This window comes from Hemiscyllium ocellatum, chromosome 32 (genome assembly GCF_020745735.1).
Source record: "Hemiscyllium ocellatum isolate sHemOce1 chromosome 32, sHemOce1.pat.X.cur, whole genome shotgun sequence".
In the NCBI taxonomy this organism is placed as follows: Eukaryota; Metazoa; Chordata; class Chondrichthyes; order Orectolobiformes; family Hemiscylliidae; genus Hemiscyllium; species Hemiscyllium ocellatum.
In genome coordinates this window covers 40864663-40889568 of record NC_083432.1, presented here as the reverse complement: position 1 = coordinate 40889568, position 24906 = coordinate 40864663, and the positions used below count along the sequence as shown (strand labels likewise).

The 24906-nt window shown below is 40.0% G+C and overlaps 2 protein-coding genes across 3 annotated transcripts in view; one reads left to right on the top strand and one right to left on the bottom strand.

Moving 5' to 3' along the window:
• med24 (mediator complex subunit 24) overlaps window positions 1-8536 on the bottom strand; it is an 88994-nt gene extending 80458 nt beyond the window's left edge. The window contains exons 1-4 of the mRNA XM_060848689.1: window positions 8449-8536; window positions 4497-4626; window positions 3356-3438; window positions 1155-1193 (exon numbers count right to left, since the gene is read on the bottom strand). Coding sequence (XP_060704672.1) covers window positions 1155-1193; window positions 3356-3438; window positions 4497-4626 — 252 coding nt within the window. The 5' untranslated portion in view covers window positions 8449-8536. The remainder of the gene's footprint in view (window positions 1-1154; window positions 1194-3355; window positions 3439-4496; window positions 4627-8448) is intronic.
• Window positions 8537-8729: 193 nt separating this feature from the next.
• rapgefl1 (Rap guanine nucleotide exchange factor (GEF)-like 1) overlaps window positions 8730-24906 on the top strand; it is a 122567-nt gene continuing 106390 nt past the window's right edge. The window contains exon 1 of one of the 2 annotated variants that reach the window (XM_060848610.1): window positions 8730-8749. The gene's annotated coding sequence lies outside the window, so the exon portion shown is untranslated. Of the gene's footprint in view, window positions 8750-18738; window positions 18833-24906 lie in introns of those variants that run through there. The other variant, XM_060848609.1, reaches the window with a different exon arrangement.

The following is a 24906-nucleotide window of genomic DNA, read 5'->3' as shown; positions in this document are numbered from 1 at the left end:
GAGAGGCATGGATAGGATAAATAGACAAAGTCTTTTCCCTGGGGTCGGGGAGTCCAGAACTAGAGGGTGTAGGTTTAGGGTGAGAGGGGAGAGATATAAAAGATACCTAATGGGCAACTTTTTCACGCAGAGGGTGGTATGGGTATGGAATGAGCTGCCAAAGGAAGTGGTGGAGACTGATACAATTGCAACATTTAAAAGACATTTGGATGGGTATATGAATAGTAAGGGATTGGAGGGATATGGACTGGGTGCTGGCAGGTGAGACTAGATTGGGTTGGGATACCTGGTCAGCATGGACGGGTTGGACCGAAGGGTCTGTTTTCATGCTGTACATCTCTATGACTCTATGCCTTCCTACAGACTACTGTTTTCTTCTTCAGTATTGAATCCACAGCCAATTTTACTATTGCCTGCAAATTTCTTAATCATTCTCGCTCAAACCACAGATACAAAGGAAAGGGTTAATACTGAATCTTGCAGAAACCATTGGAAACAGTATTCCAGCCATAAAAATACATGCCATAATTCTTTTCTTGGTACATCTGAGCCAATTTTGGATACAAATTGCCACTTTGCCTTTGAATTTACTTTTGCTTGTGAACAATCACCCTTGTGGCTCCCATAACAAAAGCTTTGTTAAAGATAAGTAGATTACATTAAATGCACTGTTCTCATCAATATCCTTGTTACCTGCTCAAAAAATGTAATCATGTTAATCAGACTTGACGTTCCTATATATCTTGTCCTTTAAAACACAAATTATATTGCTTTTTACTCATACCGGGTGTGGTTGGACATTGTGCTGGTAGCTGCACCCATGTTTTTTTTACTACAGCCATTGTCAATACACCACGTTCTGCAGCTGGATAGTTATCTCAGAACAAATATTCCAAGTGTAATTAACAGTACTAATGCAAAAACCTAAATCAGGTCTAATTTTGTCAGCTAACATTTGTCTTCATATCAGATCATGAGACATGAGTAGAGATAATAATTGAAAGAGAAGATGGGAGAGAGTGCACAAGAGAATAGAGCAAAAGGAACAGTACTGACTCCCATCATACACATCAAAGGAATTCTTTGAAATCATGCATCAGATAATGCAGCAGATTTTTGCATTCTAAAATTGCTCAATTTGTTTAAATACAGACCTTCGCAACAGCAGACATGACACTTGCATAAGACACCATCTGTAAAATTGGAAGAAAATCAGAGACTCAAATCATAGGTTTTCTGAACACAATTACATTTTGATAGATACAGGTTAAGCTCGCCATTTCACACTGCTGCTATGTCAAGGCAACACAAGTGGTATTTTCCACCAACAGAATGCTGCTGTCAAGAAAAGTGATTTTCTGCTTACCATAGAAATTTGCAATATGATAGATGAATTTCAGTTCCAGTCGGTGGGGTAAGTGGGCTACATGTGGGCTCAGAACATTCTGAAAAAGAGTCACTTGACCCAAAATGTCAATTCTGGTTTCTCTCCACAGATGCTGCAGACCCTGCTGAGCTTATCAAGCAATTTTTGTTTTTGTCTTTGACTGTACTTAATCAGCCTGTATCTGCAAAACTCAGAACATTTGATTCAACACCTTAAATGTGATTCATTGAATGGACACCACCAAATGAACGAACTATATGCTAAGCATTGTACTAAAAACCAATTTAAGATTATCAGCTGGGCTCAGAATATTGCTCATTTATGCTTGCTGGTGGCAACATATCCTCATACACAGGGTACCTAGCTTCTGCAGGGAAAAGGGCCATGTCTAGACTTTGCACCTTCTTGAATTGAATAAAAGCGTGGGCGACAATAGATCCCTGGTGCATTCTCCATGGCGGTGTTAATAAGTTAACTTGCCAATCAATCAGCACATGCAGTAAAAATTGTCTTTAGTGTAATCTTTCAGCTACTATCAGTTCTAAAGAAGGATCACTGAACTCGAAATGTCAAAACTGCTTTCTTTCCACAGAGAGCTGCCATGTCGGCTGAGGATCCTCAGCAATTTGTTTGTGTTTCAGTAAAAATTGTTGCTTGATTTAAAAGTTGTAATTCTTACACCTGCCCCAACAAGTGCAAGACAAAAGCTTCAACAATGTCTCTTTTTTTTCAGCAATACTCATATTCCATACTACCAATCAATATCAATATTCACACGTTTAAATGGAATTAAAAAGATAGTCTCTTAACCTTTATCTCACTGGATGCTACATAATTGCCCCTTCTAGAGGTTAAAAACTCATGCTTGTCAAGCACATTGTAGATGGAAACCATGTAACTTCAAATATCAGGCCAACAATACCAAATGGAATGAAATGAGGAGAAAATAATTTCAAATAAAATGAATGAGAACATAATTTAAAGAGAAACTTACACGACAGCATGACTGGAATTTAGTTTCCGTTTCCTGTATAATCGTTTCCTCACACTTAATGTGTAATGTGATGACACTCAACAAATAACATACGGACCTTCCAGATGGTAGAAAAATGAAAGGAAGGTTGCAAAAGGCATGCAAAATTCCTACAATTTCCTGCTGCTGCTTTCAGAAGTTGTAGGCTGACATTCATCTGAAACATGAATGCAGCAAAATAGATAATTTTAATCAACCTGTTCACAGTTGTGATGACACACGCCTGGAGCAGGTGGGATTTGAATCCAGGACTTTTGGCTCAGAGCTAAGGACACTACTACTACACCCACAAGAATCCCCACCACATCTAAACACATCTTTTATATTAATAGGAACCACAGTTCTTGCATTAAGCACTGAAAAAGTGGAATAAAGTTACAGATTGTAAAAGAAAATGTTAAAAACAGCCTAACTGAACACAAAAAAATGTGATCAGTGATCAGATATTTTTCAAGAGTTTTGGCAAAACCCCAAATGTTAAATAATGGTAGATGATCTTTCAAATATTCAAATTGCACATCCAATGAATTTTCCTACTGAAGCGAAGTTTACAATAAATGATATGATTTCATTCTGGGAAGGTAGTGCTAGCCAGCATAGAGATCACCACGTTTTACTTTGTGGGCCATTTAGCTATTTACCATGATGTTTTATGGACAGAAATATAAAGTTTAGGTGCAAGGTCCCATTTAATTTCTTTTATCTCAGTTTGAAGAGACCAATAGTTACTGGTGCACTGCTTCAATGCAATGAAGCAAGAGCACAAAAGGACAGATTCCCACTTGCAAAGTTTGCACAATAAATACGGGAAAACAAGTGTAAACAGGATCGGGTTGTCTGGATGTTAAGAGCCAAATACCAGATTTCGGGAACCACACGTAACTCTCAGCCAAAAGGTTGGGCACAGTGATTTATAGACTTTTGAATCACATTACCTGTGAACTAATAGCATATTTCAAGTAAGACATAATCAGAGGATTGGGGGATGGGCCAACCAAGGCCTGTTCCAGGAGATGATCTAGAGAAAATTGAAACAAGATCAGAACAATTTTATTCTGTGAACTAAAGCACCCTGATAGTAGTTAACAATACTGAGTGCCCTGTAATACTATAAACTGGTAGTGAATGTTTTTCCCAGTTAAAATGAGAACTCCAATTCATCCACCCAAATTGCAGTGCTAAAATATTAAATATCAAACTGAAGATGGTTGCAATAGTCATTCCTCCTTTTATAGTTCTATTGAATGTACTCTTACCATGTATACTGACCCAAACGTTAGAAAAATCTCTGGTGTGATTAGACTGTGCTGTGTTAGCCTATCGCAGTGAAAATGGTGGAAATGATACTATTTGCCTCTGTGCCCTCAGTTGGAAAGGAGAGAGAAAATTTCTTCATTCAAATTATCTGTAATATTTACTGTATCTCAATTCCTAATTAATACAGTTGCCGGAAACTGGGTAGACATCACTGAAGCTTCAGTGGGACTTAGTAAAAAAGATTTGCAGAAGTTCATTGCTTAGATCCATGCATTAACAATGAACTTGAATAAAATGAACAGGTGCTCCTGAGACAGTAGCCAGTATGCCCATGGATCTGGGAAATAAACTGATAAGAAAGTTTGGGATAAACACTCTGATAAGAACAAACATATCTGTTTGATTACTGAGTACGAAGGCAATTCCTAATAGCTCATAATTAAAATATTATTGACTAGAAAACTGAAAAGAATTTACACAGCAACATTAATTGCGTGCTCTCTCCACATACACCACTTGCCTGCATGCGTGCTTCAAGCATATTCTGCTTTTAGCGAGCAAGACAGTTAGGATATTTTTGTCTTATACCTTGCCTAATCAGTTTAGCTCTGAATATCTGATCAGTACCTTTTTTTTACTTCATCAATCAGATTAAACTGTTAACAGGTTAATGAAACAGTGGAATGAGGTATTTCCTAAATCTATTTTAAAGTGTTACAAGACTCATTCATGACTTAGCTGTTGCTTTTCTGTTTTAAATTACCAATTAATCACATCTCCAAAGCTTAGAAACAGATGTCAAGCCATTGAATATCTCACCTGAGAGTCCGAGGAGATCCCACGTGGGACCCTTTGGAAAAAGCTTTTTCATATTTATGGCCCATTGATAGTCTGTCCATCGCTCCTTCCAGGCCTGAAGAATGGCCTGCCTCAGGTTCACCACCTTCATCTGTTAATGCCAGGACAAGCAAAAGGAGAATAAAAATAATCAGGTTTACCATGCTAACATTATAATGACATTACGCATTATGGCAATGCCATCAGAACAATCAAGATGTCAGAGACTCTCAAAACAAAAAATCAAGGCAGCAAGGTTTTGTGTAATACAACTACGTGATGATTTGGTCAGAATAAAAAAACATTTCTGACTGCAAAAACTTCATTAATGCAGATCTCAAATTCACTAAAGCTCATTTGTGGATGGCTGAAATAGTCATTTCAAATGAACATGGGATAACATCAAGCAGTATTTAGAAATGCTTTCCTTCCAAATTTTGGTTTAGCCCACAGAATTTCTTGAGATGCAAAATACGTAACATACTACTAACTGTAGAAACAAACTGAATCTCTAACAATTTACAACAAAAGAAATAGCATTGGTCGATTGGCCATTTGAGCAATCAGTACTATGTCTAATGATCTATTCCTTCCCCTGGTCCACATTGACCCCTGGTTAAAATAGTCAGTGACTGGTCTTTTTAAAAATGCAACTCAACTTCATTTGTAGCAAAACACTTATGCTCCAGCTGCTTTCCATGATGTCTATCTCTTTCGCCAAGCACTCATCATCTCCTTCAGCCTCTCCTTCTATGGCTCATCATCTTTTTCTCATTAAGATTCTGAAAAATGCCTTGGGACTTCTTTAAAGTAGAAGATGATATCTACAGGCAACTTATTGATAGTTGACAAATGGAAACTTTGGTGTAAAAATGTGCATTCCAATCTGTAACTAACTACTGCACAATTAAGCTATTGTTAGATTGGTGTGATAGTTTATGATTAGCTCCAGCACAACTGAAAAGAGAGGATAGTGAGTTTGTTGTTGACTTTACCATGTAATACTAAGTTCACTATATGTCACCTGATTTGCGGGTAAAAGGCTCGCTGTGATTTGAGATGTCAGTTTATTTAAGTGATAATAGGTTTGAGATGAAAGGCTTTTCTCAGTTAGATTTGATAAAATGATCGTAACTGTTCGGTGTCGATCAATAATTAGTCATGCACAAGCTAGAGTTTTTCTTGATCTGGGGTGTCTGTATATAGTGAGATCACATTTGGTCTGGGGTACTAGTTTATAGTGAGTTCAAGGTTGAATAGAGGTTACAGTTCATACCGAGTTCACATTTAATCTGAGGAGTAAGTCTATCCTGAGTTTGTGTTTGATTTGGGGAGTCACTTCATATGGAGTTCAAGTTTGATCTGGGAGTCAGTCTATATTGGGTTCAAGTTTAATCTGGGGAATCAGTCTGTATTGAGCTCATGCTTGACCTGGCCAGTCAGTCTATATTGAGTATATAAAGTTAAAAATCACACAACACCAGGTTATAGTCCAACAGGTTTAATTGGAAGCACACTAGCTTTCGGAGCATCGCTCCTTCATCAGGTGGTAGTGGAGGGCTCAATCCTAACCCAAAAATTTACAGTGTGATGCAACTGAAATTATACATTGAAAAATTGATTGTCTATTAAACCTTTCATCTGTTAGAATACCATAATGGTTTCACTTCTTTCATATGAAAATCACAAAACCGTTTTTTTAAAAAGTTGCATTCTCAGTTTAGCTGTTAACAATGGTGATAGTTAGACAATATGTTGAAGGTGTTAGCCCCTTGTGTTCTCTGTCTATGTCATGATGTTTAGATTAATTCTAATCTAAAAAGAGAGATAACGGAGTTTTACATGAATTCATGCAGTTTTTGAGCAAAGTACAATGTAACCCTGCAAGTACAAATTCACCCCACAAAATATATGTGTGCATGTGGGTCTTTGTCTGTCTGTGTGTCTGTCTGTCTGTCTGTCTGGGTTGGGGGTTGAGAGGATGAGAAAGTGTATGTGTGTCTGTAGTGAGTACAGAGTGTCTTAAATCTGTGAGGGGGTGCATGTGTGAGTGTATGTGTCTGTAAGCGCGTCTGTGTATATGTGTGTCCGTGTGTGTATATGTGTGTCCGTGTGTGTGTGTGTGTGTAGGAGTATCTGTGTGTGTGTGTGTGTGTGTGTGTGTGTATATAGTGCAATGGTGGTCACCTGCAGTGTGACATGAACCCAAGGTCCTGGTTGAGGCCCTCCCTATGGTTACCGAACTTAGCTATCAGCCTCTGCTCGGCCACTTTTCGCTGCTGCCTGTCCCAAGGTCCACCTTGGAGGACAGTCACCCAAAGGTCCAAGGTCAAATGTCCTGGACCACCGAAGTGTTCCCCAAATGGGACGGAACCCTCCTGTCTGTTGATTGTTGTGTGGTGCCCATTCATCCGTTGTCGTAGCCTTTGCTGGGTTTTCCCAATGTACCGTGCCTCCGGGACCTTGGGTTCATGTCACATTACAGGTGACCACTCTATACACACACACACACACACACATACACACAGATGCGCAGACACCCACACACACTCTTACAGACACACTCACACATGCACCCCCTCACAGACTTAAGACACTCTGCACTCACTACACACACACACATACACTTACTCTCACTCTCAACCCCCAACCCAGACAGACAGACACACACACACAGACAGACACACACACACAGACAGACAAAGACCCACATGCACACATATTTTGTGGGGTGAATTTGTACTTGCAGGGTTACTTTGTTCAAAAACTGCATGAATTCATGTAAAACTCTGTTATCTCACTTTTTAGATTACAATCAATCTAAACATCATGGCATAGACAGAGAAAACAGGGGCTAACACCTTCAACATATTGTCTAGCTATCACCATTGTTAACAGCTAACCTGAGAATGCAACTTCTTAAAATAAAAGGTTTTGTGAGTTACACATGAAAGAAGTGAAACTGTCATGGTATTCTAACAGATGAAAGGCATAACAGACAATCAATTTTTCAATGTATAATTTCAGTTACATCACACTAAATTTTTGCTATAAATTCTGTGTTAGGAATGAGCCCTCCATTACCACCTGATGATGGAGCGGGACACCGAAAGCTAGTGTGATTAGATTGGATTACTACCAGTGTGGAAACAGGCCCTACAAGTCCACACCAACCCGCCGAAGCGCAACCCACCCATACCCCTAACCTAACACTACGGGCAATTTAGCAGGGCCAATTCACCTCACCTGCATATCTTTAGAATGTGGGAAGAAACCGGAGCACCCGGAGGAAACCCACGCAGACACAGGGAGAATGTGCAAACTCCACACAGTCAGTCGCCTGAGGTGGATATTGAACCCAGGTCTCTGGTGCCGTGAGGCAGCAGTGCTAATCACTGTGCCACCATGCCACCCACTAAACAATATCTGGGTCTCTGGATTAACAGCCCATTGATAATACTACTAGGCTATTATTTTCCCCTATTAAACCTGTTGGACTATATCCTGGTGCTGTGTGATTGTTAACTTTGTACACCCCAGTCCAACACCAGCATCTCCAAATCATGACTAATATTGAGTCTATATTAAGTTAATGTTTCATCTGGGTAGTCAGTCTACATTTGGTTCACCTTTGACCTGGAGTGCCAGTATATATTGAGTTCATGTTTGATCTGGGGAGTCGGTTTATATGGGGTTTATGCTTGATTTGGGGAGTCAGTCTTTATTAAGTTTATGTTTGATTTGTAGGGAGTCAGTCTACACTGAGTTCATGTTTGATTTGAGTTTATGTTTCATCTGGCGAGTCATTCCTCCATTTACAATGCAGTGGATGCCAGTTTATAATTAACTAGAGGAGGGGCCAAGCTGCAAGATCGAACCTCGCTCCAAAAAAAGAAAACAATGACAATCATACAACAAATGAAAGGTGCTTTACCTGAAATATTTCTGACTAAATCCCAAACTCAGCGCCGCTTGAAACGACTAGCCCCCTCGAGCAAAACACTCCGCCATATTATCCACCAAGAGTCACCCACCAACAACACCCGCGGCAATTGGCCGAACGCGTTGCGGGCCGAACCAATGGAGTCAATGAGGTGGTGTCGGGCGCGCTGCCTCCTGGGAGTTGTAGTTGAGGCCGGCCGCGGTGCTGCTGGATAGAGAAGGGAGTGGAAACTACAACTCCCAGAGTGCAACGCGAACAGCTCCCTGTCACCTGCTTTGGAAGCGCAGAGATGGTAAGTCAAGCTGCTTCTGCTGTTGGAAATCCATGAAATTTAGATTTAAGATAATATACGATTATATACCTGTATACTTGTGTCTGCACATATGTGAACGTGAATGGTATAAGCTTACGCATAAAATGCCGGTGTTTGTATCTGTCTTGAAATGATATGATTTGTTTGGCTACATATTAATGCTGGTTGTAATCCAAAGGTTATGTCTCATTCCCTCTTGAGCACTTGAGTCCCTCATGGGGTTGCTGTGTTTTTCTGACTCATTGGATTGTAGTTTTTAAACAGTTACAGCATTGCAATTCTAATGCAGGTTACCCTGCCGCCTCCACCCTTGCTGCAGGTTGGCTGCAGTGACAGATGTTCTATTGATTCAGTTGAGCTCAACGTTTTCCGTGAAATGGGGTCAGCTTACTTTTTTGGGGGGCGGCGGGGGTGGGAGCGTACATAATATTTCATTTAAACCCACTGAATCGCAATTACTCCCCCCACCCTTTTCCCAGAAAGGTGATTTCTCTCTTTATTTATAATTAAATCCATTTATGAGAGGGTTTTTAATACCAGAGATTAAAATCATGGTTTATTCCCTCTCCATTAAACATTCAGAACTATTTATATTAACTCAATAATATTGGCTTCTTGCAGAATATGTTGATTTCATTTTTCATCCTAGCAACAGTAAAATGTATTTACATTATTTACAAGAAAAATCAAGTTACAGTCATTCAGTATTTGCTTTTCAGTTTGCTGTCTTTTTTTCTCTCTTCTCGTCCTGATTTTTTTGGAGAGGTATAGCTTTCCATTTCCTCTTAAAAACAGTAATATTTCATTAGGGATGGACTGGTGTCAGCCAATTCAGCCTCTGTGTTCCTTTGAGAGTAGAGGGAGTGAAGCCTATTTTTACTCCCATCAGGCTTGTGATACTGAATTCTCCCTGCAATTACTTCTAGTAATGATATATATATATATATATATTTTTTTTTTTTCAAAATCATTCATGAAATGTGGGCATCATTGGCAAGGCTTGCATTTGTTGCCCATCTGTAACTGCCTTTGAATTGCCCAGCTTTCTCGAGCTATTTTATGGCATTGCTGAAACTAACTTTTTTTTATTAATTTGAAATTAAATTCCACCTGCTGCTGTAGTTGGATTTCAACCTTGACCCCAGAAGATTGACCTTGGTCTCTGCAGTACTAGTCCTGTGATATTACCACTAAGCCATCTCCCTCTCCTGCCCATGTAGCTGTTTTTATCCAGGTTTTGGCATGAGGGAAGGCAGAAGCTTCTGACAAGGTGATGCCAATTCCTACTGCTGTGTTATGGTTTGTGGTGTTCTTTGCACTACTTTTTGGTTGAGATATTAATTTGAAGTTGCTTCTAGTAGATGTAAAATAATTGTCTCTCAGTCAAGATCACAAAAGAAAATAGATGATCAGGGTAGGAACACACCATTGTTTAAATTTGTTTTATGGGATGAAGGCATCGCTGGCTGGCCAGCATTTATTGCCGTCGCTAGTTGCCCTTGAGAGGGTGGTGGTGAGCTGCCTTCTTGAACTGCTGCAGTCCGCCTGCCGTAGGTTGACCCACAATGACATTGGGGAGGGAATTCCAGAATTTTGACCCAGTGACCGTGAAGGAATGGTAATACATTTCCAAGTCAGGATGGTGAGTGGCTTAGAGGAGAACACTCTGGAAGTAGTCATGGGTTAGGAAGGTGCTGTCTGAGGATCTTTGGTGAAGTTCTGCAGTGCATGTTGTAGATTGTACACATTGCTGCTCCTGAGGTTTGAGGGAGTTGATGCTTGTGGATGTAGTGTCAATCAAGTGAGTGGCTTTGTCCTGGATGGTGTCAAGCTTCTTGAGTGTAAGAGCTGCACTCATCCCAGTAAGTGGAGTGTAGTCCGTTACTCCTAACTTATGCCTTGTAGATGGCAGACAGGCTTTGGGGAGTCAAGAAGTGAGTTACTTGCCTCAGTATTCCTAGCAGAAAGTGTGAACTGCAGATGCTGGAGATCAGAACTTAAAAATGTGTTGCTGGAAAAGCGCAACAGGTCAGGCAGCATCAAAGGAGCAGGAGAATCGACGTTTCAGGCATAAGCCCTTCTTCCCGGGCTTATGCCCGAAATGTCGATTCTCCTGCTCCTTTTGATGCTGGGAAGAAGGGCTTATACCCGAAACGTTGATTCTCCTGCTCCTCAGTATTTCTAGCCTCTGATCTGCTTTTATAGCTACTGTGTTTTATGTGTTGAGTCCAGTTGACTTTCTGATCCCGAGTTCTTGTGGGATCTTGTTGTGCATATAGCAGCTGTCAAATTTCCTATTTTCTAACAGCAACTGCACTTCCATTTACTCTGCATCAATGCAAGTATTTATTTTCTGCACTTATTTTCAAAATAGTGCGCCAATTATGAAATAGTCATTGCTTTTCTAGGGTGAGTTGGGAGGGTGGAGGCAAACGCAATAACCAGAATACCAGCAAAGTTACAGTAAAAAAGCCATGGAGACTGTCAGGAAGAACATGAGTAAGAGAGAGAAAATGCAAGAATCAGACAACAGGGCATTCGGTATGTGAAAGAGAGGTTACGATATAGGGCGCAACCTTTCACCACAGTATGTACTAGGTGAATTCAGTTGGGTTATTTTCAACACATCTCTTAGTGGAATGAGCTTACAGTAAAACACAACTGTTTCAATTTACCACAAAATTAGTAATCACCTGCATTAAGTTGGCGTGGTAATAGAATATGAAGTATCGCCCTAACACAAAGGAGATTTGATAGAGATATTCATAGAGATATGAGAGATCTGGGCAGAGTAGATAGGGAGAAACTCTCCCACATATGAAGGGATCGAGAACAAGCTGGAACAGATTTAAAGTATTTATTAAAAGAAGCAAAAGCAACATGAAAAATTTTGGTTTTCATGCAGCACATGGCCTGGAATGTACAGTCTGAATCTGAGATTGGTGAAGGTAAAGCATTCCAAAGGAACTTAGACTGCCATTGGAAAAGGAAGAAGTCAGGAGTACAGTGATCTGCTCATTCAGCGAGCTGGTGCAGACATGAAAGGCTGAGTGGTCTCCTTCTGTGTTGTAACAATTCTGTCACTCTGCAGTGGCTTCTGCTGGAACTTGAGGCTGTACTTGACCTGGAAGCACTGAGCACTGATGTTCTAAGATAGAAAAATGATCCTGTTTCTCACCATTAAGATCCCTTATCTGATCAGCACAAATTAACCTCCAGATATGATAAAAACAACTTTCATCTAAATAGTGTCTTTAACATAATGAAATGTCCTAAGATGCCTCACAGGAGCATCATAAAGTAAAGTAAAACACCATGCCACATAATGAGATGTTGTGTTGGAATGTAGGTTTTAAAGAGTGTCTTCAAGGAGGAGAATGAGAGGTGTGGTAGGAAGGGTATTCCAGAGCATAGGGCCTTGGTGTTTAAAAGTTCATCACTAATTGTGATTAAAATTGTGGATGCCCAATTGGCTAGAATTGGGGGAATTGCAGGCATTTTAGAGAAGAATGGAAATGTCTTGCATTCTGAATCTCTAAAGATCCACTACACAATCCGAACCTTCCAGGGTGGTGTGTTCTTAGGGATGTTGCAAAAGCTGAGCCGAGGTGTGTAAAGCCCATATGCCTGTTGAAAAGCCAGCTCCATCCCCTGTCCCGGAACATGTGATTGTTGAAGTATTCCTCATCTGTCTTCAATTATTCCAACCGTATTTATCAGCAAGCCTCAATATTCTGAGTTACAAGATGTTGCTCACATGGAGGTCGCCCCCCACATCACTTTAATTTTTGTTCCACATCACTTTTTTTTTTGCTCAAAGTAAAATTTGGCTGTTGCAGATTTAATTGTAGTTGAGTGCTGTTGGGGAAAATTAACTTGGTATGCGTATTGTTGAGGACTGGTTGGAGGCTTCCAGAATTTGAATAGTAATGTAACATTAATGTCCCCCAGCTGTACCATGTCTGAACAGATATTACTCTGAGGTCTGCAAGATTCTTTACTGCTGTTCTATAGTGACAGGAAGATTGTATAACCTTTATCTAATCTGCTGATCTGTCAAAACGACAAGAACTCCTGCATTTTTCTGTTTTGTATTGAGACATGTTGTCACTTGTTCTAATTGCACCTTTCCAAATCAAAGGCCATAATGTAGTAAATAACAAAACAGTAAGGAAGAAGGAAGGGATCTCCCTGAAGGGCGCAATTTTAAACTGACCTTTGTAAAATCAATTCACGCCATATATAGTGAGCAGTGTTGAGAAAACAGCTTTGTTCCCTACATCTCTCCCAAAACTCCTTAGACTGAGAGGAAGGAGAGACTAAGAGGTGAGGTATGCAAGCCTTAATATACATTACGACACGTGAATACTATTGGGATGAGCCTGTATTTTTCTAGGAAGGGACTTGATCTCTATTGGAGGTTTCGATGGATAGTGACACAGTGGCTTCGTTGCCTGGAAACCTTGCTGTTGGTTGAGGGTTTAACAATGGGAAAATCAAATCTGTCAACACAAAGAAGAGTCCACTTTTCTTTAAAAAATATTGAAACTTGGAGTTATCCCTTGGCGAGCCCTCAGTGTATATTATGTCCTTGGAACTGGGTCTCAGAGATGCAACAAATGGCCAACATTGAGAAAGCCAACTTTTCTTTTCAAAATTAAGAAAGTTTAAACTAAAAATAACAAATATTTCTCTTCCCCTTCATGGAAATATCTTACAATTTCTAAGTATGAACTTTCTTGAATCTTATTAGTTCCTTTCATTTTGAAAGTAAAGGTCAAATCTAATTGCTATCTACCAATTTTAATTCTTGTAGATTAAACTGTTTCTGTGATCATTTTGACTGGATTTATCATAATATGGAGAGTACTCTGCATTCAGTCTGCCCTCACTGACTCCTCCACATTAAGCATCTTACTTTTACAGGAGTTGCCCTAACATCTCACGAAGCCCTACATCTGCTTGAATGAATCTAGGATCCAGGGGTGTAACTTTGACACTCCCTAGTGACAGGCACTGGATATCCTTGGCTTTTATTTTTTTCTATCCTGAAAATAGATCACTAGTTTCAATCATTATTCCAGAGGAAGACAAACACACCAAGCCATAGGTGTAATAAATTTCCTTAGTTCAGTTAATGCATCTCACCTCTTCAGGCCCCAATGTAATTTTTGCGTATGCTATTCAGTCTCACTTCACTAAAATAATTTTAATTAAACTGAATAACCTGTTGCCACTTTGTCCTGTCCTAAGCTTGAGGAGATTATCACCTCAATACTGCTTAGTCGAATGTCCATTTCTCAAAGACCAGTCTGCCTACTGGGCATCTGATACTTGTTTTATTCCATACCAGTTAATAGTCAAGATGAAATCAAACATTTTCTACCATAATGGGTGTTCATGGGCCGGCCAATGTATTGCTGATTATTTGTCCTCCATGTGGAGATTATGTAAAAGATGGCTCATTCACATCTTAACAACTTACAGGTTAAAACCTTTTGTTCCTTCCTCTTGAGGAAATACACAGGGCTTTAAACTACCTGTTTAAAGGAACTTTTAAATTTATTTTCCAAACTACTTTGGTAAAGTTTATCGTGGTGCACTGTTCCAAACTGTGTTGTTGATTGGCAAAAGCCCTTCTTTCTCACATCCTCTCCTCCTGATCCCGAGGTTACAGCACTATTCGTGAATGAGACCTGTAGGTATTCCAGCAACTGAGCTGCATGGAGAAAGAAGACAGTGTGGTGAGGACATCTACGTCCAACCATTGATTAGTAGTGAGATTTTCAACTCCTTTGTCCACAAACATAATTCCACTCAATACACATGTGTTCCTGTCACTTTGGTGTCCAGTCCATGTGCCTCTGGTGACATTGAAAATATTGGCTACTGTAAGGTTTGTGTTTTAGCCTGATACTCTCCATCCTCTTTGTGTCACTTACCTTGTCTGCAACTATACCCAGGACGCTAGGCATTTCCCACATTCACTGCCCCCAACTACACTTCACGCACACCCCTCCTTCCAAGCTCTCCCAACTCTGTCTCATTCTGGCTGATGTCAAGTCTGCATGCAAGCTGCCGAGGAGCAGAGCACACATGCCTGATACGCTGTTGGCTTCATGGTAGGATGTAATAATAAGAAATTTCACACTAATAAATATTCGTGGATGCAAGTGTGAACCTGCCATGGACGGCATGAAGCACAACACTGATTTGATCTCTCCTTTTCGACTTGGCATTGGGAAACAGAAATTTCAGCTCCGGTCAAACTCAGTCACCCTGCAATCCATGACTTTCGTTCTCATGAGATCTGTAAAATCACCGTCTTCCTTTGGAAAACCATCAAAAAATCTTAAAATGTGACAAACTGGAATTAATTTACTGCTTGGGTATAACTTTCACTGAGCAATGAGGTTTATTTGGTTTAATAATTAAGAACTGTGAAACTCCAACTTCACGATCTGTTCTTGTTCCCTTGTAAATTAGGCTGTAGCCTCTGATGAGGTAACCACTAAAAAGAATCTGAGAAAGATAATTCTACCATCTGTCATCTTTGACCCTTTTTTAAATGACCTTAAATTTGTTGTCTCTGGTTCCTGACTCTGCTGACAACAGAAACAGATCCTTCTCATTTACTTTTCCAACACCCTTTTTGATTTTAAGCAACCGTGTTAAGATTAGATTAGATTAGACTTAGTGTGGAAACAGGCCCTTCGGCCCAACAAGTCCACACCGACCCGCCGAAGCGCAACCCACCCTACCTAACACTACAGGCAATTTAGCATGGCCAATTCACCTGACCCGCACATCTTTGGACTGTGGGAGGAAACCAGAGCACCCGGAGGAAACCCACGCAGACACGGGGAGAACGTGCAAACTCCACACAGTCAGTCGCCTGAGTCGGGAATTGAACCCGGGTCTCAGGTGCTGTGAGGCAGCAGTGCTAACCACTGTGCCACCGTGCCGCCCCAAATTAAATTTCTTCTTAACTTCCTTTGCGTAAAGGCAAACACATTTTGATTTCTTTATTCTCTGCAGTGAAGTCACTCACTCATGTTCTATTTTAACAGATATTCCGAATGCGTGATACACTCCCTGTGTTTGCTTGAGTAGACACACCGTTGCTTTGCTTTAACATCTAATCCAAAAAGAAAATACTTGCTTTGGAATTGCAGAACTCCTCCAGAATTTCAGTGAACTGTCAGTTCTGATCATGTACTTGTGTCGCATAGAGAGGCTTGAACCTGTGACCTTCTGACTCAAAGGGAAGCATAGCACCAAGCTGACAAAATTCAATAAATTCTGTTGAATAATAAAATGCCACTCAATAGTAGAAACACTGGTGTTTTCATTGATTATTCTCAGTATGACAAGTGCTGCAATAGCACAGGCCCAGTGTGGCCTTTAACATACATTGCTTAATACTCACTCTTCGAAATCTGTTTCCACTCTGTTATGCATGAACAAAATGCTGAAATGTGCGTGTCGGTCAGAACAGATTTGCCTGGGGATTTTGCATGCTGACAAGCAGAAGATAAGAAGCGACCGGTATACTCTGGGAGGGAAGCAGAATTTGAAATTGGTTCAAGGCTAGTGTACCCTAAGTTTAAATGCTCCTGTGCACAGTGCTCAGAAATTCAGCTTGGCATCAAAGTTCTTAAGGAACCTGTGTTGTACTTGGCCCTCAAACTCCATGAAGAGCAAATTCATCTCGAGTAATTAAAATGCTTGTGTAGTACACCTTGCATCACATCATTCCAAAAGCCATTGTCTCCCTCATCTCTGGTTTCTCATGCTAAGGCGTGGAGGTACTGGTGTCAGACCGGAGTAGACAAAGACAAAAGTCAAAGGACCCTAGGTTATAGTCTAACAGGTTTATTTTAAATCACAAGCTTTCAGATTGAGAAAGCAATTTCTGCTCTTTCGTCAGATTACATTCACCTGACAAAGGAGCAGTGCTTTGAAAGTTTGTGATTTCAAATAATTCGGTTGGACTATAACCTAAGGTCATGTGACTTTTGACTTTCTCATGCTAAGACAAGAGCATATCAGTTCGTTAACCTGACTTTTGGATAAGATATTTCTTAAAAACATGGATTTCAGTATTGCTGCAAAGGGTTGGAGGAGCTGAGCTACAGGGAGAGGCTGAACAAGTTGGGGCTGTTTTCCCTGGAGTGTCGGAGGCTGAGGGGTGACCTTATAGAGGTTCACAAAATTATGAGGGGCATGGATAGGATAAATAGACAAAGTTTTTTCCCTGGGGTCAAGGAGTCCAGAACTAAAAGGCATAAGTTTAGGGTGAGAGGGGAAAGATATAAAAGAGACCTAGAGGGCAACTTTTTCACGCAGAGGGTGGTACGTGTATGGAATGAGCTGCCAGAGGATGTGGTGGAGGCTGGTAAAATTGCAACATTTAAGAGGCATTTGGATGGGTATATGAATAGGAAGGGTTTGGAGGGATATGAGCCGGGTGCTGGCAGATGGACTAGATTGGGTTAGACCGAAGGTTCTGTTTCCATGCTGTGCATCTCTATGACTCTATGCCTCTATTCCTCACCAGGACAGATGCAAGAATGCCAAATTTCAAATAGAATAACAATTTATACTGCATGAAAAAGCTAACTGCTGATTGGTTAGCAAATAGTTTTGATTAGTTGGAACATTGCAACACAGAATGTACAAAGGAACAGTTCTGTAGATAATGCAAATTATTAATTGATTTTTAGTCCTATTGGCCACATCAGTATTATATTTGAGACCCTACAAACCACTATCACTATATTAACTGAAAATTCTCCTTCCCTCCTCTATAGCATTTACCTGGTTTCACTTATTTAATTCATTATTTGTTTCAATGTAGATTAGATTAGATTACTTACAGTGTGGAAGCAGGCACTTCAGCCCAACAAGTCCACACTGATCCTCTGAAGAGCAACCCACCCAGACCCATTCTCCTCTTCAGCTAACACCACGGGCAATTTAGCACAGCTAATTCACCTAACCTGCACATCTTTGGACTATGGGAGGAAACCAGAGCACCCGGAGGAAACCCACGCAGACACTGAGAGAATGTGCAAACTCAACACAGATAGTTGCCTGAGGCGGGAATTGAACCCAGGTCTCTGGTGCTGTGAAGCAGCAATGCTAACCACTGGTCCACTGTGCAAATTACATTGTGTTTGAACATTTGTAAAGTAGGACTGTATTAATTGAGGTGGTGTTATATTGACAGAAATACAGATCATTTGGGGCTGAGGAAGCATTAACTCAGCATCCACTTCTGTGTAAAAAAAATCTACCCTTTAGTTAAATTGCAATCTGATGCCAACCACATTCAAAGTCCAAGAATCCTTGAGCAACAGAAGAGACCTGAGAACCGCCCCAGTGTGGCAGGTAATAGGTAGGACACATTGAAGTGCAATGATGGACAGGTGTAGGTCCTCTGCTCCATCCCATCTGTCTCACACAATGGTGGCCCATTCTCCACTATACCAAAACCGTATCAGCTCCCAGGAAAGTCAAACAATCGCATTAAAGCCCAGGCCAATTTGTAGGGGAAAATATTTGGGAGTTCCTCACCAATGATTTAGATAAACAAAACCCGTCCATGAGATCACTCTGGTCTTGAGTTTCCTGCAATGCCAACATGAATATATCCGCTCTGGCCAGAAAATAGTCAAATCCTGCTTTAAAGAATTCAATGAATTGAAAACTACATGAGATGGCAGTGTGTTCCTAGAGTCCACGATATAGAGAATGAATCACCTCCAGGAATTCAGTCACCATCTAACTATAAAATTGTGATTCCCTGTTGGCAATTCCTATTCTGTTTAGTTGAAACAAACTGTCAACTGAATCACAGTCTATTAAACCTCAACCAAATAACCTTTAAGTGTACTGTTCTCTAAAATCTGGACTTGCAAATTCATGGATAATGAAGATGTTTTATGCTTGGAATTAGCCTGGCAGGCCCTAAGACCAAAATCAGACACGGGAAACTCCAGATCTGTCAGCTTCAAACCAATAATGGGAAAACCGATGGAGGCCATCACATGGGATAAGGTAAAATATACTGAGAGAAAAATAAGTCAGTACCACACAGACATTATGACTTTGTCAAGAGCAGGCAAATTTAAGTTCTTTGATGAGGTGACACAGGCAATAGTTGAGGGTAGTGCTGTGCATGTTGTCTATTTGAACTTTCAGAAAGCACTTAGTAAGGTGCCACATTAGTAGGCAAATTGGAAATGGTTGGGATTGATGGGAGCATGGATTCAAAGTTGGCTACACGATATAAAACAGAGGGTATGCATAGATGGGCATTTCTTAGACTGGAGACGAGTTGAAAGTGGTTCCCTGTGATCAATGTTGGGACATTTGCTTTTTCTTACTTCATAAAACCAATTTGATGATGGGTGTTGAAGGCAAAATCTCTAAATTTGCAGAAGATAAGTTAGGGAGAGCAGTGAGTTGTGAAGATGACACTGAGCGATTTCAAATGAGATGCAGACAGACAATACAGGCTAAATGGTACAACTTTGTGGGGAGTACACAGAAGAGTGACCTCAGGACTCGTGTGCATTATTCTCTGAAGGTGGTCAGATAAGTTAAAACGATTGTTAAGAAGAATTCTTAGGTTTATAAACAGAGGTATAGAGTATAAAATTAACTAATTGTTGGTCAGACCACATTTGAAGTTCAGTTCTGGGTACCTTATTTAAGGAATGATGTTAAAGCCCTGGAGAAAATGCAAAGGAGATTTACTGGAATGATTCCAGGGATGAGGAATTTTAGATACAAGAGAAGAGCAGAGAAATAGGGTTTATTCTCCTGGGAGCAGAAAAGATTATTGGTGACCTTTTTGAGGTGTTTAAAATTATGAACAATGTTGACAGGATACTGAAGGATATTCTGTTTCCACTAATTGATATTTCAGTAATTAAGGGTCACAATTTCAGGATTGTCAGCAAGGCAGCTAGGAGTGAGATGAGGAGAAACTTCTTTACTCAGAGAATTGTTCATATTTGGAATGTGCAGCCTGGTAAAGTGGTGGAGGCTAATTCCATAGCAGGTTTCAAAAGAGCTGGATATATATTTGAAAGTTATGAACTTAGAGGGCTATGAAGATAGGGCTGGAGAGGAGGACTTTGGAGAGTACAGACATGATGGGCCTTATAGTATCCTTCTGCACTGTAAATTAAATAATTTTATGATTCAGTGTGAGGCCTGACTAAGATCTTTAACAAAGACAGAATAGCATGCCTTCTCTCATTATCAATTGTCCTATGAAAGCAGTTTATCACTTTGACTACCACTTCACAGTGTTGTTCCTATGTCTTTAGAGATGTACGGTCTAGAATGCACTGATCTTTTTCTTTAATTTAATACTTTTACTTCAAGAGTACATTCCATTTGAATGTCCAACGATCTACCTTTTCAAATTACACATTATTTATCTATCATGAACCCAATTTCCCAACACACTGAGCATCAGCCACAGATTTAACATTCGGATAGATCATCTGCAAATTTTGTATCTCTGTCATGAATAAAAAGATCCCATCACCCATCTCTGCAGATATTGGTGACCGGTCTTCAAATGGATCCAACCTGTCTCTAATTGCTATTTGCCTTATAGTTGGATCCCTGTCAAGCTCATTACCACTCATACCAGTGATTTCACTCATGTAGCGATGCCTCTTGGGTGGTTTCTTTTCCAACCCTTTTCAGTTACGCACATGAAGACGCACATGAAGACGCACATTCAGTATTAACCATTGAAAGGGAATTGGATAAGTGCCTGAACAGGAAATACCTGCAGGGTCCATGAAAGGGGGATTGTGTGGTTGCATGAATGAACCTGACGGGCTAAATGGTTTCATTCTTGCTGTGTGTTTCTGTGATATGGATAATAATGTGTGTGGGACTGATGACAATAAAATCATAAGAGAAAAAATATCAACTGTAAAATTGGAATTCGATTATCCTGCTGCTTGCCAACCAAGAGGAGATTGGTCACCTAAGATTAATGTTTCCTAACCCCACACTGACTATCAGAAGGAATGGGCAGATAGCATCTACCAGAAAGAACCTCGGTTGATTTCCTCTTGTCTAAGCCTGAGATTCTTTTGCCAGTTTTTATCATGTAGAGATGACTTCTCTCAATAGAGTCTGGGGGCAACATTTTGAATTTTGCTGACACATGTATTTTCCGAGTAGAGGTTTCAGGACTACTGGGAAAAGAACAGTTATTATTAACAATATAATTATTTAGTATAATAAGCACCTTTCGTGTACAGGGTGTGGACTTTCAGAGGTGGGTGGAGGAAGATTAAATTTATGAAGTGATGTTGCAACAGTACTAAGGCTGTAGTGGATTAGTGGCTAGTAATACTACACCTCGGAGTACAGTAAATTCCTTTCAACTTGCACATGTCGGGAACCATGTGAAATCCTTAAATTGAAAGGAGTCGTGAATTTTTTTTTAAAAAAGAAGATCTGGAATGTGTTTCTTTTTTTTCATTTCTACACTCCTTAACTGAATGGATTAAAGAAACAAGTTTTGTCATGACTTTTAAGAAGCATATTGTTTATTGGATACTTTAAATGTTTTGGATTTTAGATGTCAACACATTTTAGAAAGAGCAACATGCTGGCTTTACAAAGAGAAAGTAAGGATTTGTATCAAGATGTCTCCAATGGCCTTGAGATGACCCAAAGCTATTTGCAGCGAATGAAGTGCCTTTGCAGTGCAGTCATCATTGTACTATAGAGCAGAACGGCGACCAATTAGCACACAGCAAGCTTTCACCAACAGCACTGAGAAAATGACCAGCCCTCTGTTATTTCATAGTGTTATCAACTGATGGATAAATATTGGTCAGTACATCAGGAAGAACAATCCTGCACCTCCTCCAAAATGCCCTTGGGATTTTATTTTTACATTAACACGCCTGATAGATCCTTTCAATTTTTTTTGTCTCTGTGAACCTCGTGGTTACAAAACACAAAACCACAGAAGCTATATTGAAACAGCGTCACTACGTCCCTGTGTAATTAAAAAATAATTTTGTGACTAAATACACAAGCTAAGTTATAAACTTAACTAGATGCGTTCACTTTGAATTTATCAGCATCACACTCCTTCATGTGCTAAATTATTATCTAATGTTCTCAGTCATTTAACCATTGAACTTGCCTATTTAAATTCAGTGAGCTACAGAGTTTGGAAAGGTTTCTCACATTTATTCAAAATTGAATATAATCATAGAAATGTTACAGGACAGAAAGTGGCCATTAACCCCATTGTGTTGGCCTTCCTAAGAACCAGTTCTCTCCTTTTTGTATATTTAGTAAATGTGAAAAACAAATGGGCCACTCTGCCTTTATTCCTGATGAAGGGCTTTTGCCCGAAACATTGATTTCGCTGCTCCTTAGACGCTGCCTGAACTGCTGTGCTCTTCCAGCACCACTAATCCAGAATCCACTCTGCCCATCATGTCTGTCTCCAGTAAAGTAAAATGAACCATCCAGTCTAATCCCATTTTCGACCATATCCCTGGAGGTTATAAGATTTAAGGTCCTTATCCAGACACCTTTTTAAATGTGTTCCAGGTTTCTGGGTCAAATTCCATTTGCGACATCTGACCAGTCGCTTAATATCTTGCTACAATTTCCAGTTTTCCTCTTCACAATCAACCATGTAACCAATTTTTATGTTATGTGCAAACATCTTTGATATATGCCACAAAAAAAAACAAAGGACATAGTCTTAACCCCTATGGAACCCCACTGAAAACAGCCTTCCAGTAGAAAAACACCCACCTATCATTGCTGTTTGTTTCCTGTCACTGAGTATTTTGATTCAGCTTGCTATATTCCCCTGGATCCCATGAGCTGCTTTTTTAAAACCAGCCTACCATGTAGAACTTTGTCAAAAGCTGTATTAAAATCCATGTAGACCACAATTTTTGCATTACCCTCACCTTGTGATCTCCTCAAAAATACTCCATCAAGTTAGTTGGACACAATCTTCCCCTTAACAAACATCAACAAGCCATTATCCTTGATTGCTCCATGCCTTTGTAAGCAATGGTTTGTTTATTCTGGATGTCAGAATTGATTCCACTACCACGGCTACACTTGCTAATTATCTGATCCATCCCTCACTTCATTTTAAACAGAGGTACAAAAGTAGAAGTCTACAGTTCTCTGAAATCACATCAGCATTGCGTCATGTTTTAGTTTTGAGAAGCTGTAAACTTCAGGGTCTGGAGTTTGCAATTTAGGAGATGGCTACTGCTGACAATTAAATGGAGGGAAATTTTCTCTTTCGTAAGTAATTTACACTGCATAATATAAACTGATAGTTTGCTTTCCAAAGCAGGCATTTGATATCACGTCGCCTCTCATATGATACCCTGTATGTTTTCAGATCAAATATCCAAATACTAATTTGACTCTTTATTTCATTTTAAAGCCCTAACTGCTATATCAAAGCATGCCACAATAGTCATCTTCCATCTATACTTATGGTTTACATAATATTCAAAATAGTTCATTCTTGGAAATGTATTATAAATCTGGATTTCAACCTTGAAGCTCAGTGTGAGTATAGGTCACTCTTTCTTCCACTTCAGATCCCAGACCATAGGGCATTTGAATCCCTCGTTTCCCTGTCTTAGTCTCAAATTCAGCACATTAACTTGGCCTGACACAAGAAATGGGAGCAAGAGTAGGCCATTTGCCCCCCTTGGGCTTTCTCTGCTATTCAATAAGATCATGGTTGATCTTATCGTGGACTCAGCTTCACTTACACGCACACTCACCATAACCCTTAAGTTTTACTGTTCAAAGCATTAACTGCTTCACTGGGCAGGAAATTCTATAGATTTACAACCCTTTGGGAGAAGATGTTCCTCCTTAACTCAGTCCTAAATCTGCTTCCCCTTATTTTGAGGTTATGCCCCCTTGTTTTAGTTTCACCTGTCACAAGAAACAACCTCCCTGCTTCTGTCTTATTTTATCTCTTCCCTTTATAATTTTATATGCTTCTATGAGATCTACCCTTGCTATTCTTCTAAATTCCAATGAGTATAGTCCCAGTTCACTCAGTCACTCCTCATAAGCCAACCCCCTCAACTCCTGAATCAACATAGTGAACCTCCTCTGCTCCCCCTTCAGTGCCAGTGCATCTTTTCTCAAGTAAAGAGACCAAAGCTGTACACAGTACTCCAGGTGTGGCCTTACCAATGCCCTATACAGCTGCCAATTTGTAAACTCCACCCCTCCCTTCTATTATTCTGTTTTGACTTCTCCATTCTACAGTGACACTCCCTCTGTTTGTCCAGTTTCCTATGTGTTGATCCACATGTTTGTGAGACGCTTCATATGGCACAGTCATATTATCGGCTGTTCTGTTTGTTTTCATTCCAAACATTTTCCTTTCAGGCTTAAGCTGCCACATACAATATTTGTCTCCGCATCAACTCGCCTCCTTTCTAACCCAACTCATACGTGCCGAGATAGGGACTTTACAATCTAAACAACCAGACACAACAAAATTGAACCGCATTCAGACACACATCCATGTTTAGCTCAAGTGATGTGTTACATCATATGTTTTACTGTTTTAGATATGTGAAAGGGGCTCATGATCAGAGGACTAATTAAGATCAGACCAGAAATCCACCAGCATTTTCACATCCACCATAACCTCAATTAGGAGCACCTTGTTTTCCACGTTCAAAACCTGCTCTGGGATTTGATCAAATAAAAAGAAACTTGGGATTGCGAAAACAGGTCATGAAGTCAAATTTTTTTTTTGCCCTCCTCAGGACTGAAACGCAAGAAAAACCAACTGAGGAAACAATAATTTATACCATAGGAAGAAGTTGCTGATTGGTTGGTGTAGAGATGCTGCAGAAACTGTTAAATGTCATAATTAATTAGTGAAATACAATTGAGGCAAGATATGTTTGATTGGTCAGAGCATTGCTGCAAATGTGTTGCTGGTCAAAGCACAGCAGGTTAGGCAGCATCTCAGGAATAGAGAATTCGACGTTTCGAGCATAAGCCCTTCATCAGGAATAAGAGAGAGAGAGCCAAGCAGGCTGAGATAAAAGGTAGGGAGGAGG